Source organism: Mirounga leonina, unplaced genomic scaffold, assembly GCF_011800145.1.
Source record: "Mirounga leonina isolate KUSES-001 unplaced genomic scaffold, KU_Mleo_1.0 Mir_93, whole genome shotgun sequence".
Classification (NCBI taxonomy): Eukaryota; Metazoa; Chordata; class Mammalia; order Carnivora; family Phocidae; genus Mirounga; species Mirounga leonina.
The window spans coordinates 239004-253765 of NW_023270854.1; the positions used below are offsets into that span (position 1 = coordinate 239004).

General features: G+C 52.2%; 1 protein-coding gene across 3 annotated transcripts in view; it reads right to left on the minus strand.

The window, feature by feature from the left end:
- RBFA (ribosome binding factor A) overlaps positions 1 to 14762 on the minus strand; it is a 16583-nt gene that overhangs the window by 1267 nt on the left and 554 nt on the right. Inside the window, exons 2-8 of one of the 3 annotated variants that reach the window (XM_034995687.1) lie at positions 12317 to 12359; positions 11688 to 11864; positions 10829 to 10941; positions 8170 to 8254; positions 3845 to 3918; positions 2550 to 2691; positions 244 to 378 (exon numbers count right to left, since the gene is read on the minus strand). In XM_034995687.1, coding sequence (XP_034851578.1) covers positions 343 to 378; positions 2550 to 2691; positions 3845 to 3918; positions 8170 to 8254; positions 10829 to 10941; positions 11688 to 11864; positions 12317 to 12359 — 670 coding nt within the window. In that variant the 3' untranslated portion in view covers positions 244 to 342. Of the gene's footprint in view, positions 1 to 243; positions 379 to 1947; positions 2692 to 3844; positions 3919 to 8169; positions 8255 to 10828; positions 10942 to 11687; positions 11865 to 12316; positions 12360 to 14762 lie in introns of those variants that run through there. The other 2 variants (XM_034995689.1, XM_034995686.1) reach the window with 2 other exon arrangements.

Consider the following 14762-nt stretch of genomic DNA (forward strand, 5'->3'; position numbering starts at 1 on the left):
CCACTCCCCAAAGCTCCACACACACACCAACCCAGAAACTCTCTGACTGCACGTCAAGTAACTGAAATTCCAAGTCCTTTTAACAAAATCAGAGGTGAGAGGCGCCTGGGGGGCTCGGTCGTTAGGCATCTGCCTTCGGCTCAGGTCATGATCCTGGGATCCTGGGATTGAGCCCCACGTCGGGCTCCCTCCTCAGCGGGGAGCCTGCTTCTCCCTCTGCCTCTGCTCTTGCTCTCGCGCTCTCTCTTGCTCTCCCTCTCTCAAATAAGTAAAATCTTAAAAAAAAAAGTGTGCACAGTGCTGCATGCCAGTGGCGAACACGGACACTGTTCATGTCTCTTTTCACCCCGTAAGCCTGGTCCACACCCCACACGGCACCTGGCAGGAAACGCAGAGGTGATCACGTGGTCGTGCTCCCTGTCCCTCGAGAACACAACTGGTACTGCAGCGTGAGGGCCTGTCCGTGGAGGATGCCAGCGGGATCGACCGCACCACAGGCTTCTCCTGACGGGAAGCTCTGTTCCTCCCGTCTCCACTACAGCCCTCGCCCCCCAACCCCTTGCTTACACTGTACTTACAGGAGACAAGCGGAGAGTATGGAGCACAGCTTCCCAGGTCTGGAAACACACCTTGTTCCGGCCATTTGTTGACTTTCAACAAACAGAGCCCCAAGCACAAGCGGGAAGAGAAGAAGAGCCAGCACCCCGGCCTCCCCCCCAGTCCCCAGTCCTGTGACGCAGTGATGGGCACAGTTTGTGCGACACAGTTCACGGCCTCACAATCCAGGAGCCTTGTCCCTGCTGCTCTGCATTTGGGGTCTGGGCACCTCCTGAGGTGTGGAAGGGCCAAAGCCCCCGTGTAGATTGCCAGCTTATTAAGAGAAAATAACCTGGACCAGCCAGAGGAAGGGGTGGGGAGGGCGCAGAGCCGCCAGGCCCACTCCCCAAAGCTCCACACACACACCAACCCAGAAACTCTCTGACAGCCCCACATTGGGCTCCCTGCTAAGGGAACAGGAAGCAGGCTGCTTGGCGCTACAGGGTCCCGTATTAGTCATGTTTCTTATGTTCTGTGTTTACGATGTTTTAACATCTTGGGGGCCTTGTTGGCCTGGGAGAGGCTACCCCTCCCAGGGCTAACTCCTAAAGACAGCAAATAGTTGCCCTGTGAGCTCACCTTTTATGAGCAAACCCAGAACCCACACTCCAACTGCCTCCTTTACCTGGTTCTTACACACCAGCGAGCACTTCCTCTGCTCCCTGTCCCCCAGAGCCTACTGAAATTGCACTACCCAGCCCATTCATTCCTGCAGAAGCCACACCTTCTCTGCCTCCTGACCGAGCCTGGTGCCTCCCTGAGTGGCCCTGTGCAGCGAGGCATGTCTCTGCCTCCCGGGAACACTGAAGAGCAAATGCTCCTTTCCGGGCAGCCGTCTCAAGGTCTGTCACCTATCACACCTGATTAGAACCAACCACACGTATTCTCAGACAGGTGCAGCCTTCCTCTGGACATTTCTTCTCTGGTCAGAAGAGGCGCTTCGTCAGCAAGTGCACTCCCAAGTGAAATGCTCCATACCCACGGCTACCTGTGCCTTCCGGGACAGATGGGATCACGCAAATGCCACGCAGACACCAATGCACCCAGCGCTTCTGACCTGTGATGTGTCCCTTCAACGGGGGCCACTTTGCTGGCAAAGGCAGCACTTCACGGTGCCACCTGCCTGCACACAAAGTGCACGGGGGCGTGCCCGCACGGCTAGGTGACAGCAATGCTTCCTTCCTGAGACTGTTTATAAAAGCACAAGTCATGCGCCCCCAAAAAGCCAAGCCACCAACTTCCTCGCTCCATCTCACGCGTGTCTGATCATGTAAGCTCTGTGGTACCATTTTCATCATCAGGACAGTGACAGTGCTTGGGAAAGGGAGGTACCCCACACCCAGAAGCATGTTTCTCTAGGTCAGACTTGATTAAGGGTTTATTTTATTTCTGACAGGCGCCATAGCTTCTTGCCCTGGGGAAAACTGGACTTGGGGCCATTGTTTAGTAGACCATAAGGATGGCGCTTCAGGCGTGAGCTGAAACCCGCGCAAACAAGACGAAGACGCTCTGCCTTCCTAACCAGGAGCCTGTGCGGCACAGGGCTGTCCACGTCCGAGAAGGGTGTGCAAGTGCCCGAGTCAGGAGGACCGACTGCTGCCATCAAGCAAAAGGCTTTCACATGCTTCCCACGACCACCTCCATTCTCAGCCCAAGTTCCACGTCCACCAGTGTCCTTGGGCTGCACCCCACGCCTGGAGCCCAGGACCCACCCCCTCCCCGCCCCTTGGTCACCTCCCCCCTTCCTGCCTCCGCTGCTCGCTGCCCCCCGCTCTGCAGCTCGGGCTGCTGTCCGCACCCCAGGTGCCACCCAGGTCAGGGCCGGGGTTGCTGCTCGCCGCCCCCAACAGATGGTTCCTGGGGGAGAGGTCACTATCTGCACAGGGTGCCACCTTTCCCTCTCTCGTTTGCGTTGCCAGATCAGCTGTCAGCCGCGCCTCCTCGGGACTCACGGTCCTTCGCCCTTGCCCTTTCCTCCTCTTGTACTCCAAGATCTGTTTGTTGAGCGCCTCGTGGTCGATCCCACACAGACTTGAGCACGTGGCAGAGGCTGGGGTGCCTTGTGGCTCAGGAGCATCCAGGGCCCCGGGGCCCCTGGAGGGAGAAGAGGCATCCGGTGAAGCACAAACAAAGCAGCAGGACAGCGTGGGTCCTGGGCCAGCGCTCCCACTTCCCACCTCCACTTGCCTGTGGGCTGCCCGAGTCCAGGGGAAGCTGGGAGTACGGCACAGGGCTCCCCGGCCCAGCCACTCTGCTGGTGCTCCTGGAGCCTGCGCGTGGTGCAGGCCAGCACGGTCCCCGCACAGCCCCTTCCACCAGCTGTGTTTTCCATCTTTTTCCCCAGTTAAACATGGCTAGTGTGCTAGGCCAGTTTCACAGAATTACAGCTGGGGGCTTTTAGATCTATCACTCAGGTTACTTGAGAAACCAAAGGAAAAGATCAGAACTGGTGCAACCCTTTCAGAACCCAAATTCGGCAACTCATGCCTCTAAATCCTTTTCTGCTCAGCTCTGGAAGGTCTCACACCCATGGGCTGGGCTCCCCGTGGCTTGGGGCCTTTGCTCTAGCTCCGCAGGCAGGATGGTGACTGTGGGCCCTGCCAGAGGCCCCAACAGTACCCTGGACATTGAGGCACCCGTCTAAGGAACAGAGGCTGAGCGCCTGCTGGAGCTCTTCCCTCGCCTGCGATGGGGCCTCCACGTACACCCCTCGAGTCCTCATGTCTCTCTCAGACAGTGACAGCCTGATTGAAAACTGCAACGCTGCCCCTACCCTCCCACCCTCCCACCTCCTGATCGGCCAACCAGACCTTCCTGATCTACAATCATCTGTGGCTCCCTGTTGGCCTTGCCCAGCAAAATGCGAGCTCCAAAGACCCCATTGTCTGTTCTGTTCACGTAAGAATCCTAGCTGCTAGAACAGGGATATAGTACGCACTCAAGAAAATTGTGCTGAGTGGATAAAGAGGGTGAGGGAGAGACACCCGTCCTCCCTTGATGAGTCACTGTAGCCTAGACTTCTGGGACGACCACAGGGGCCTTCCCAGTGGCCTTGCTGAGCTGCTGGAGCTGCTGCAGGCTGCCACTGGGACCGGCCACAGGCCACCGCCAGGCTGGGCCCCCGGGCACAATGCCAGGCCTGGCCTGTACACCTAGCTGAGGGTGCAGGACTGTGCAGCTGCCATAGCAACCGGCAATTCCACACCTGGACATCTGCCCAAAGAATCAAAATCACGTCCCCACATACCTGACGTCGTCTTGCACACAGTCTTCTTTTTCATCTGGGGGTCCAAAATCGGCAATGGCCAGTAACCGATCAACCTGAGAAGGACAGACGGGAGGGTAACCTGATAAGCCACACCTCCACCACCGGCATCAGAGCCTGGCTCAAGTGAGCCCGTGTGAAGCCTCGTGGTGCTGGCTCAGATACAGGCCTTCCGACTGCCCAGCCCAGCCCTCTGATGACACCTCCCAGTGAGGACGCTTTCAAACATCTGCTGCTTACAGTCACGTGTCCTCTGATAACCAACTTTTTTAAAAGTACACTTAAAACTTGTAAATGTCAAACTTACGAAGAAACCAGGTAAACGTTAGTTCAAGTAAGTAATTCCTAATGAAATGTAAAATACTTCAATTTTGCCACAGAATTCGTGTTTGGAGAAAGAAAGCCTCCTGGCCTAGCGATAAAGTCACAGTCTGGAGTCCAGCATGTGAATCCAGTTGCACAGTGGCCGAGGGGCCTAACCTGGAAACGAAAGCTCTCCTCGTGGGGGCACCACACAGAGCCCTGCTCCCTGGACACTGAGGGCGGCTCACACCTTCACCCCCCTACCTGCATACCCAGGACATGCACCCGAGACCCCACCCTGCTGTGGGGCGAGCCCAGGAGAGCCAGGGCTAGTCCTTCCCCCACAGCACAAAGCACCATCACAAACCAATGGCATGCCAATAAAACCCACAAATGTAAAAAGCAGCAGGACCAGGAGAAAAACCAGTCTGCAGAGAACAGAAACAGGACAGATGATGCCACAAAATGAGAACTGGACGTCTCCCAGGTTAGCCTGGAGAACACATGTGCTCGCACCTGCCAAGGGACCTGTGCCGGACACACGACCATTCTGCACAATTCCACACTAAGCAAACCTCGCGAGAATGGGCAAAAGACTTGAACAGACCTCACAAAACAAAGAACGGCCAACGGGCACATGGGAAGATGCTCACAAACATCAGTCGTCAAGCAAATGCACATGTGAGCACCAGAAGGGCCACCACAAGCACAGCAGGACCGCTGACGTCAGGCGGGAGCTCCCAGCGGTCCAGACCGTCCCATCTGACCAGCAGTTTCTGAAAACCAGACATACCTGCCACTCCCACATACCGACCTCCAACACGCAAAGACGGGTACACAACGGTTCACAACAGCTCTACCCACAGTCACAAAAAAACAGGAAAAGAGACAAATGTTCGCGAGAGGTGAATGGTCACTCGGTGACAAGGTGAACCTCAAAGACAGCGCTGACCAATAAATCCAGATGGGCTTCTGTGCACACAGAATTCCAGAAATCTAACCAGGCAAACTCATTTACAGCAGGTAGGGAGGGTGAGGACTGCGGGGCACGGGCAGGGGCCGCGGCACAAAGGCAGGCCCTCCTCCATCCGGCGCACTGCCTGGAAATCAAGTGTCACTAAAGCTGCTCTTGGAAGCCTTAACCAAGCACTCCATGCAACTGCAACCAGATCCTGACACGTCCACACGGGCTGCAGGGACAGGAGCGGCTCCACGCTGACCTCTGAGAGAAATCAGGCCACTCGGACGCCCTCTCCAGGAAAGACTCAGGATTGACCATACGCGAGCAAGCATCCCACGTGGTTAGGCCTGCTCTGCCTGGCTCCGGCTTCTCAGAAGCCTGGTGGTCGGCCGGAAGACAAGCAATTTGTAATATCGTAATAAATCACAATGCCGGTATCGTAGTTGGTGCGTTTTTTTAGAATTTTACATTTTCCTTCAAAATCATTACGAAAACTAACGTTTTAAAAATCCTCTGATTGAAATGTAACATATGGGGGAGAAATACACAAACCGTTACATGTACAACTCGAGGACATTTCACAAATGCACAGTGTCTGCACCCATGGGTGTCCTGACATTGCGGAGATGAACCCCAGAAGCCTCTTCACGTCCCTCCTGCTCACTCCCTTGTCCAAAGACAGTCATCAGTTTGACTTCCATCCCCAAACATTAGCCACACTTGTCTGAACATTCTATAAACAGAACCACAGGGAACATGGCCTTTCCTCTGGCTCCACGTCAGCTGCGAGGTGAGGGGAGCACATCCACCCACCCACCTGTACCTGGGAGTCTGACGCATACCCGGGAGTCTGATGCATACCCAGGAGTCGGACCTGTACCTGGGAGTCTGGGAGTCTGACACGCACCCAGGCGTATAACCCGTACCCGGGAGTCTCAGGAGTGTGGGAGTCTGACAGGTACCCAGGAGTCTGACCCGTACTTAGAAGTCTGACCTGTACCTAGGACTCTGGGAGTCTGATGCATACCTGGGAGTCTGGGAGTGTGATGCATACCCAGGAATCTGACAGGTACCCGGGAGTCTGACCCGTACCCAGGAGTCTGATGTGTAACCGGGAATCTGACGCATACCCTGGAGTCTGGGAGTCTGACGTGTTACCAGGAGTCAGACCCATACCTGGGAGTCTGACGCATACCCGGGAGTCTGACTGACGGGTCCCTGCCGCCAGCACTCCGGGCGAGTCTCGTGTGCACACACTCAGTTCAGGTGGCAAGATGTGCGCACCCTCAGCTTCTGCGGCTAGCTGCTTGGCCTGCAGCACAGAGCAGGTCCCCCAGTGTCATTCTGGCCCACTCGGTGTGGTCACTAGTGGAAACCTCTTGGGGGAAGGGCAAGCCCCAGCATCTGTGCAGGCCGAGCACCCCTGTGTGTCTACAGGCACTGATGCCAGCCCTGCTAAACACTACCTGGGGTAGAGCTCATTACTGCTCTTCAAACGTTCAGACCAGTGGACGCTACCCTGAGAATGCCAAGTAAGCTGTTGCAACTACAGCCAGCCCCTGGCATTTCCAACTGCCTGTGACTTTTCAACATGTGCAACCAACATAAAATACAGAAATGAGCGGACAGCTACAAGACTCATAGTTTCATCCATAATCCCCAATTTCAACTGTGTGTGTCTATCCAAACTGCTTTTCTACTGGCTGACTTTAACCCCTATTTCAAAAAAAACACCGCCCTGACTTAGGTGAATCATCTGCCCCAATCAGAGATCCCCCCGGCCCCTCTGCTTGCTTCTGACTACAGGAACACAGACGCCTGAGGACAACGAGATGAGCAGAAGCCCAATCTTCCCTCTGCCCCCAGCACAGGAAGGACACGGGAGGACAGATGCTGGGCAAGCCCAAGTGGCCTCCAGGAGCCCACAGCACCGTCTGGAGACAGAACGGCTCCGAGATGCTTTAAGCCCTACCTGTACCTCCCCCTTTCCAATGACTTTTTCTAGAAAGGAGCCCACAGAGCCAGGTAGGACCTACCTCCCCACAGAGGGACCAGACATGAGGGAGAGGACTCTCCCTTTAGCTGGGTGGTACTTCCCTCTACCAGCTCCGCCAACCGTGCATGGGTGAGTCCCTTGCACGCATCTTCCCAGCACACCCCACAACCTAAATTCTACTTGATTCTCTAAAGCTGGCACTGGTCACATTACTCCGTTTCCTTTTCTAGTGAGGAAAATCATACATGTACCAAGGTAATTATTCATACAATGTTTTCTGTGTTGCTTATATAACAAGTAACAAAAAATGAAAATCTCCAATTAGATTTGTTTTCCTCTGTGGATCTAAATACTACCTAGTCCTGGGGCACCTGAGCATTTGACTCCTGGTTTCGGCTCAGTTCATGATCTTGGGGACATGGGACTGAGCCCCGTGTCAGGCTCCGTGCCCAGTGGGGAATCTGCTTGAGATTCTCTCTCCCGTTGCCCACCGCCCCCCACCCCCACTCATGTGCACCTGCCCTCTCTCTCAAATCTTTAAACTAAATAAAAAAAGAAAAATAAAGAAATACTATCTAGTCCTGTGGTGAATAACAGTCACCTAACTATATTATCATGAATACCACTGACTGGGGTTTTTGTAAACTTTTTTAAAAGTATAACACACCTTAATAACTACTGGGTAACTACCACACAGAAAGAAAATGTATATAAACTTACAGGTTGCAACCTTTATAACTAACTTATAAATAACAGAATGTAACCTCCAGTGTAAAATAATGTAGGTCGAATCTGCAGAGGAAGACAGTCTGTAAGTCGAGAAACCGAGATTTGGTTTCCTGGGTAGAGATTTAGTGGTAAATGTTAAAAGCCAGAGAAAGCAGTTACCTCTAGGGAATCTGGCTGGGACAGGTGCCTGGGAGCCTCACTTTCCATTTATACTCTTGGGGACTGATCACCTCCTTTAACTATACCCATTATCGTTCCAATGTTCGCCCTCTTCCGCTAAGCTTCGGTCACAGGAAGTGTGTGACTTCAGGGCCTCACCTCAGCCAGAGCTGCGTTTCCTCTGTCCCGAATGAACACTATGGGCGGCACATTCCGCAGGGTCTGCTGGGACATCAAAAGGTGCCTGGAGAGAGACAGAGCAAAAAGGAAAACATACAATCATCTCATGCAGAGTAAAACAAGAGATTTGCTGTCACGTTTTTCAAACACGAAAATGTCAGCCCAGGGCATCCTAGCCAACTGCCACATCACACAAGGGATACCAAATACATCATCCCAACTGTTTCTAACTGCCTAAAGGCAACTCTTGAGATCCTTACGAACAACCTGATCTGAGCCTGGAAGCCTCCTGGGCATCGCAGTGGCCGTGGGCCGCGTGGTCTGGGCACCAGCAGCCAGTGGATGTGCCCTGGCAACAAGGCCACAGAAGTGCACCGAGGTCCTGAGGCACGAGTCAGACATGCAGCATCGTCTGCAGAGTCGCTCATGCATGCAGTCGGAGGTGACGCAGCTGTGCAGACGGCCTCTCCAGACAGTGACAACAGATCCTGGGACGCGGTTACAGCAAAGCCTGTATGCTAAACCTCGGCTCATCCCAAGAGCTGGGAAAAGGGATGGTCTGTTCAGCTGATTTTCTGATTACCTAAAACTAATCAGAAAACAATACTTTCTCGCCAACACTTGTTGGAAATCTTTCTCGTTTCTGTTAACAAGAAAAAAATTAACTGAGCACTCTTTGATACGCAATTTAAAAGAGACTCCTAGGGTCTCCTGGGATGGACGTCAGGAGAGCTGAAGCGGATAGTATGTAAAAAACACTGGTTCCACACAGGACTCATCCCCTTCTCCAAAAAATGGAGTATGATAGACAAGGGAGAGGCGAGATGGACAGAGAAGGGAGGGAAGCAGGGAGGAGAGAACCCAGTTCTGAGAGTGCTGGTTGATTAGGTTTCTGCATTTCTTCAAACTGGGGAGGAAACAGAGTTAACTCCTTTACTATCACCCAGCTCGGCAGTTCTCAAAATGTTTGGTCTCAAGACCTCCTTATACTGTTAAAAATCACTGAGAACACCAAGGAGCTTCTGTTAATGTGGGTTATATCTGTCTGTATCTATCGTACTATAAATTAAAACTCAGAATTTGAAAAATATACATTAATTCATTTCAAGTAACGAACTCACTAAGTGTTCACGCATGGATATTTTTAATGAAAAATAATTTTTTTTTAAAGATTTTATTTAGTTACTTATTTGTCAGGGACAGAGAGAGCACAAGCAGGGGGAGTGGCAGAGGGAGAAGCAGACTCCCTGCTGAGCAAGGAGCCCGATGCGGGGCTTGATCCCAGGACCCGTGGATCATGACCCGAGCCAAAGGCAGACACTTAACTGACTGAACCACCCAGGCATCCTGAAAAATAACTACATAAAAAAAAAAAAAATTGAGAGGTGTGGCGTTGTTTAGTTACAAATTTCTTCACTGCCTAGCTTAGTTGGATTCTCATCTCTCCATCTGCATTCGAGCTGTTGTTATTTTGGCTGAAATATAGGAAAATCAGGCCTCACACAGATCCCTAACTGGAAAAGGAGTATGTGAACAGCACCTCAGAAAAGAATGATCTTCTCTGATAACCCACAGAAAGTCCACCAGTGATGATTTATTAAGGGCTGGCTGCACTGTGGAACCTGAAGCCAGGCCAGCGTCACAATTATACTAAAATCCACTGGTCTTCCTGCACTTTGAATCGAGCTTCCCCTACACTTGATTTTGTAGTCTCCTGTTCTGCTCGCTTGGAGACTACGGACTCCCTAAGTTACCCAGGTTTTCCGATGCTTACACTGTACCACCCAACACTAGTCAGCGTTACCACCGGACTCATCCAGTCTTCAAGTATCGGAACGCTATCAGACTTCTGGTGGTAGACACAGTTTTCTAAAGTCAATTTTCATTTGAAAGCTTGAATTTTGGGGCACCCGGGTGGCTCAGTTGGTTAAGCATCCGACTCCTGGTTTCAGCTCAGGTCGTGATCTCAGGGTTGTGTCGGCAGGGAGTCTGGCTGATGACTCTCTCTCTCCCTGCCTCTCTCCCCCCCCCCACCCCCCAGATAAATAACTGTTTTAAAAGAAAAAGGCTTGAATTTTATCACTGGGAACAAGTACAGTCAGTTGTTTTGTGATGTGACAGGTTCACTTTGCTCATTTTAGAGAAAACGTCAAATACCCACATCTGAAAAAGCGCAGCTAGCTCACTTGCTATTTCAGTGAAGGAGCGTCTGCTTCAGCTCACGTCAACTGCACGTTTCCCAAGACGACCGTCCCACGCCAGCAGGGCTAGTTTATGCTTGCTCCCCACCGCACACCGAAATGACATGCACCCAAGGGTCGGGATTTAATAAAATTAGTAACTTCGCTTATTCGTCAAGGATATTCTTGAGGAAAACTGCACTTCTTCCCATGAGCAGCTGGCATGAGGCTACACCAACCACGGGGACATCCGGATGTCAGGAGCCCCTAGACGTCTAGGACCACGCTTTGAGAACCACTGTCCTAGACTACATCCCGCATGAATATGTAAGTTACATTTTGGAATTTAAGAGTATGCTTCCAAGAGTTTCCTTAAAAGCAGCAAAAACACAGCGAACGAGGGGGAGGTTCAAGACGCAAGCCAAAGCAGGCGGGCTGAGAGAGCAAGGCGCCATCACCTCATGTGGGCAGCACTCCTCTGCAGGATGGCCTCTGTGTGCGCGTTCTGTTCAGCGGAGACCGTGGTCTTCCAGTACGCGCGGCAGGCGGAGAAATCTGGAGTCAGAGAGACCTGAGCCCACCCACCCCAGCCGCGAATCACTTTCAGCTCCCGTGGGTTTCCCGCACACAACACTCAGGAGACAAAAACGAGTGCGTGCGCAGCCTTCAGCTTCAGGCCCCCGCCACCCACAGGCAGGCGCTCCAGCAGGTACCGCCACAGGCCACCATCTCCTGCCGCTCACTCACAAGGGAGGAAGCTGGGCTCCGAATCCAAAACCTTAACGTCCCTGACCCCGATCCCACAGCGCACATCAGAAATGCCTGACCTGGGGCGCCTGGGGGGCTCAGTTGTTAAGCGTCTGCCTTCGGCTCAGGTCATGGTCCCAGGGTCCTGGGATCGAGCCCTGCATCGGGCTCCCTGCTTGGCGGGAGGCCTGTTTCTCCCTCTCCCACTCCCCCTGCTTGTGTTCCCTCCCTCACTGTGTCTCTCTCTGTCAAATAAATAAAATCTTTGAAAAAAAAAGAAATGCCTGACCTGCTACTCCTTCCCCTCCGTACGTCCCTCTGGCTAAACTCAAGTCTAGGGTGACACAGACTGCAGGAAGACCCATCCGCCCCACACACGTCCTGGGCACCTGACAACGCCATCGGTGTCTGCACACCACAGACGTACACATGCACCCCATCTGTACTACTTAGATGGTCATGCTTAACCTGGCTTCTGAACTCAAAGACCTCGAGAACAACGTGGGGCCTCCTTCCTAGCCACTAGGCTGCCGGCCTCCCCCGTTCCTCCCGCTCTGCCCCCGAGTCTACCTTGGAGAGCTGCACATTCAGGTCACAGATCTCTTGGCTCACTTCAGCGGTGCACAGCAAATCCATCAGCGCTTTGTAGAGGAGGCCGTTCAGTGCCCTCAGGCGCACGTGGTCGTCCCTTGTGGTCTTCTTTGAGGTGCTCTTCATTAGGAATTCCAACTGGGATGGCTTGTAAATCTCCATCCAGAAGAACAGACAAAAAGGCCAACATTACAATTGTACATTAAACTTGCTCCTGGGGCGCCTGGGTGGCTCAGTCGTTAAGCGTCTGCCTTCGGCTCAGGTCATGATCCCAGGGTCCTGGGATCGAGCCCCGCATCGGGCTCCCTGCTCCGCGGGAAGCCTGCTTCTCCCTCTCCCACTCCCCCTGCTTGTGTTCCCTCTCTCGCTGTCTCTCTCTCTCTTTCTGTCAAATAAATAAATAAAATCTTAAAAAAAAATTAATTAAAATAAAATAAAATAAATAAAACCTAAGAATTCACACTACCAATGTCTCTAGTCCCACTCCTGCAGACCTTGTGTTCTCAAATATGGAAATGGAACGACGGCCAGGCTGGAGCTCTGCCGACTTCTGGAGCCTTATGCCCACCAGAGTCTAAAGCAGCTCCTTATGGCTGCTCTGTACTTACCAAGTGAGAGCCCAAGGAAGGACCTTCATACCAAAACTTCTTTCTATGGGGAGAAAATAAGAACTATGATACTGGTGGCAAATTAAAAAAAAAAAAATCATACACACCAACTCAACACTACAATACCACAATCCTTCCTAAGGGGCTAAACTTGGGCACAGAAATGTTGTTACTGGAGAACTAAGAAATTCAGAATTCTAATCAACAACATGGTGTAGGGGAGACAGAGACAGTTTAATTCAACCTGCTAACATTTACTTAAGGTCTACAATTCCAATCCTGAAGATGGAGAAAGAGAACCTCAAAAGAAGGCCTACCAAACTGCACGTGAGCACTGTACCCAGGGTATGCAACCACGCATTTGCTGGACTGGACGAGAAAAACCGGTGGTGATGGGGGAGGGTTCACTGCTTCGGTGGGAGATTACAGAAAGCAAGGAAAGCTTCCTGGATGAGCCATGTGGTGGTGGACTGGAGCTGGACATCAGTATGGACTCAAGTGACCCTGACTATCAACACGGTGGTCACACAGAGATGTTTACAGGCAAGTGTACATGCAGGGGTTAACAAAAATGTATTTTCTGCTTTGTCAGCTGAAAAGGCCTGAGGGACAGACACCCCAGCTCTCAGATTATCATCTCTGATGTCGTCCTGCAATAACAGAGCTTCTTGGAGAAATGACTGACTCCAGGGCTGAGAAAGGAAGTACTAAAAAAATGTTTTTAGGGGCCCCTGGGTGGCTCAGTCAGTAAAGCATCTGCCTTTGGCTCAGGTCATGATCTCAGGATCCTGGGATCAAGCCCCATGTCGGGCTCCCTGCTCAGTGGGGAGTCTGCTTCTCCCTCTGCCCCTCACCCACCGCTCATGCTCACTCACTCTCTCTCAAATAAATCTTAAGAATAAAAAGTTTTTAGGGGCGCCTGGGTGGCTCAGTCATTAAGTGTTTGCCTTCGGCTTGGGTCGTGATCCCAGGGTCCTGGGATTGAGCCCCACATCGGGCTCTCTGCTCTGCGGGAAGCCTGCTTCTCCCTCTCCCACTCCCCCTGCTTGTGTTTCTGCTCTCGCTATCTCTCTATCAAATAAATAAAATCTTCAAAAAAAAAAAGTTTTTAAACTTAAAAGCTGCCACAAAATCCCACAATGGTGAGTGTGCCAAAGAATAAAGGAGCTAAATTAAAAGCTCCCAATGGTCAAAGATAAAACAATCTGAGAAAAATAAAGTAGTATTAGGCGAACACCCCGAAGTCCACGCTGATATAAATTAGTAAGTGCAGGACAAGACACACACCTCATGGAGAAGTGCAAACATTCAAGAGCACGACTCCCCACCCCTCAGGTGTGCCTGCCCACGGTGAAATCCCCTAAAGAAGACAGGACACAATGGGGGGTGGGTAAACGTGACAGACATGACCTCAGTCAGTCATCAGGGCCAACAGCGACTGTGACAAACAGCCCTCTGTAGCCCTCCTCCCAAGCTCCCGTAATGCCAGCATAAGGGCGACAAGAAAACAAATCCCAACCGTGGGGCACCCTAGGAAACGTCTAACCAGAGCGCCTCAAAACCATCAAGGCCATCAAACACGGACAGAGATGGCCAGTCAAGAGGGGCCTGAGAAGGTGATTCAATGTAAGGTGGTCTCTGGATGGGTTCCTGGGGCAGAAAAAGAACTTTAGGTTAGAACTAAGGAAACAGCAATAAGGCGCACGCTTCAGTCAACAATCACGTACGAACCCTGGTTCATTCCCGGGACGAGCATGCCACACTAACCCGTCACAGAGCAGACACTGGGGGTATTTGGAACTCTGCACTCTCCACCAACTTCGCTGTAAATCTAGAAATGTTTCCAAAATCTAGTCTATTAAAACGGACGTATACCTATCACAGAGTTAAAAGTGTGGTACGGAAATCAACGTATTTTATTACAGACCTCTCACCAAAGAAAACTTCTCAAATAAAGCCCACAAAAAAACATCCAAGTGGACAGAAACGCTCACACATCTTTCCCTCTCTGATGAACCTACTCCCAAAACTCCTGCTGGTAACAACAATCAACAGAAATGGTCCTGACATACTGTTAGGGTTTCGTAAACTTAAAATTGTGTTACCTCAACTGTAAATAAAGAGAAAAGGCTGAGCGGGAAACCGAGCAAATGTTAAATAGTGACGAGCGGGATTCCTGGCAATTCTGCAATAACCCTAAACCTAACGAGCAAGAGCTACGCTTGCTGACCAGGTGCTGAGACAGGGCTCCAGCGGGGGCCCCAGAAACCCCGTCCCCGCCGCCCCCGGGGACGCCCTCCCCTTAACCCGTGGACCCCGTCCCCGCCCCGGGGACGCCCTCCCCTTGTCCCGCCGACCCCGTCCCCGCCCCGTGGGCACAGCCCCCGCCCCGTTGGCTCCGCCCCCATCCCGTAGCCCCGCCCCTCGGCCCGTGGACGCCCTCCCC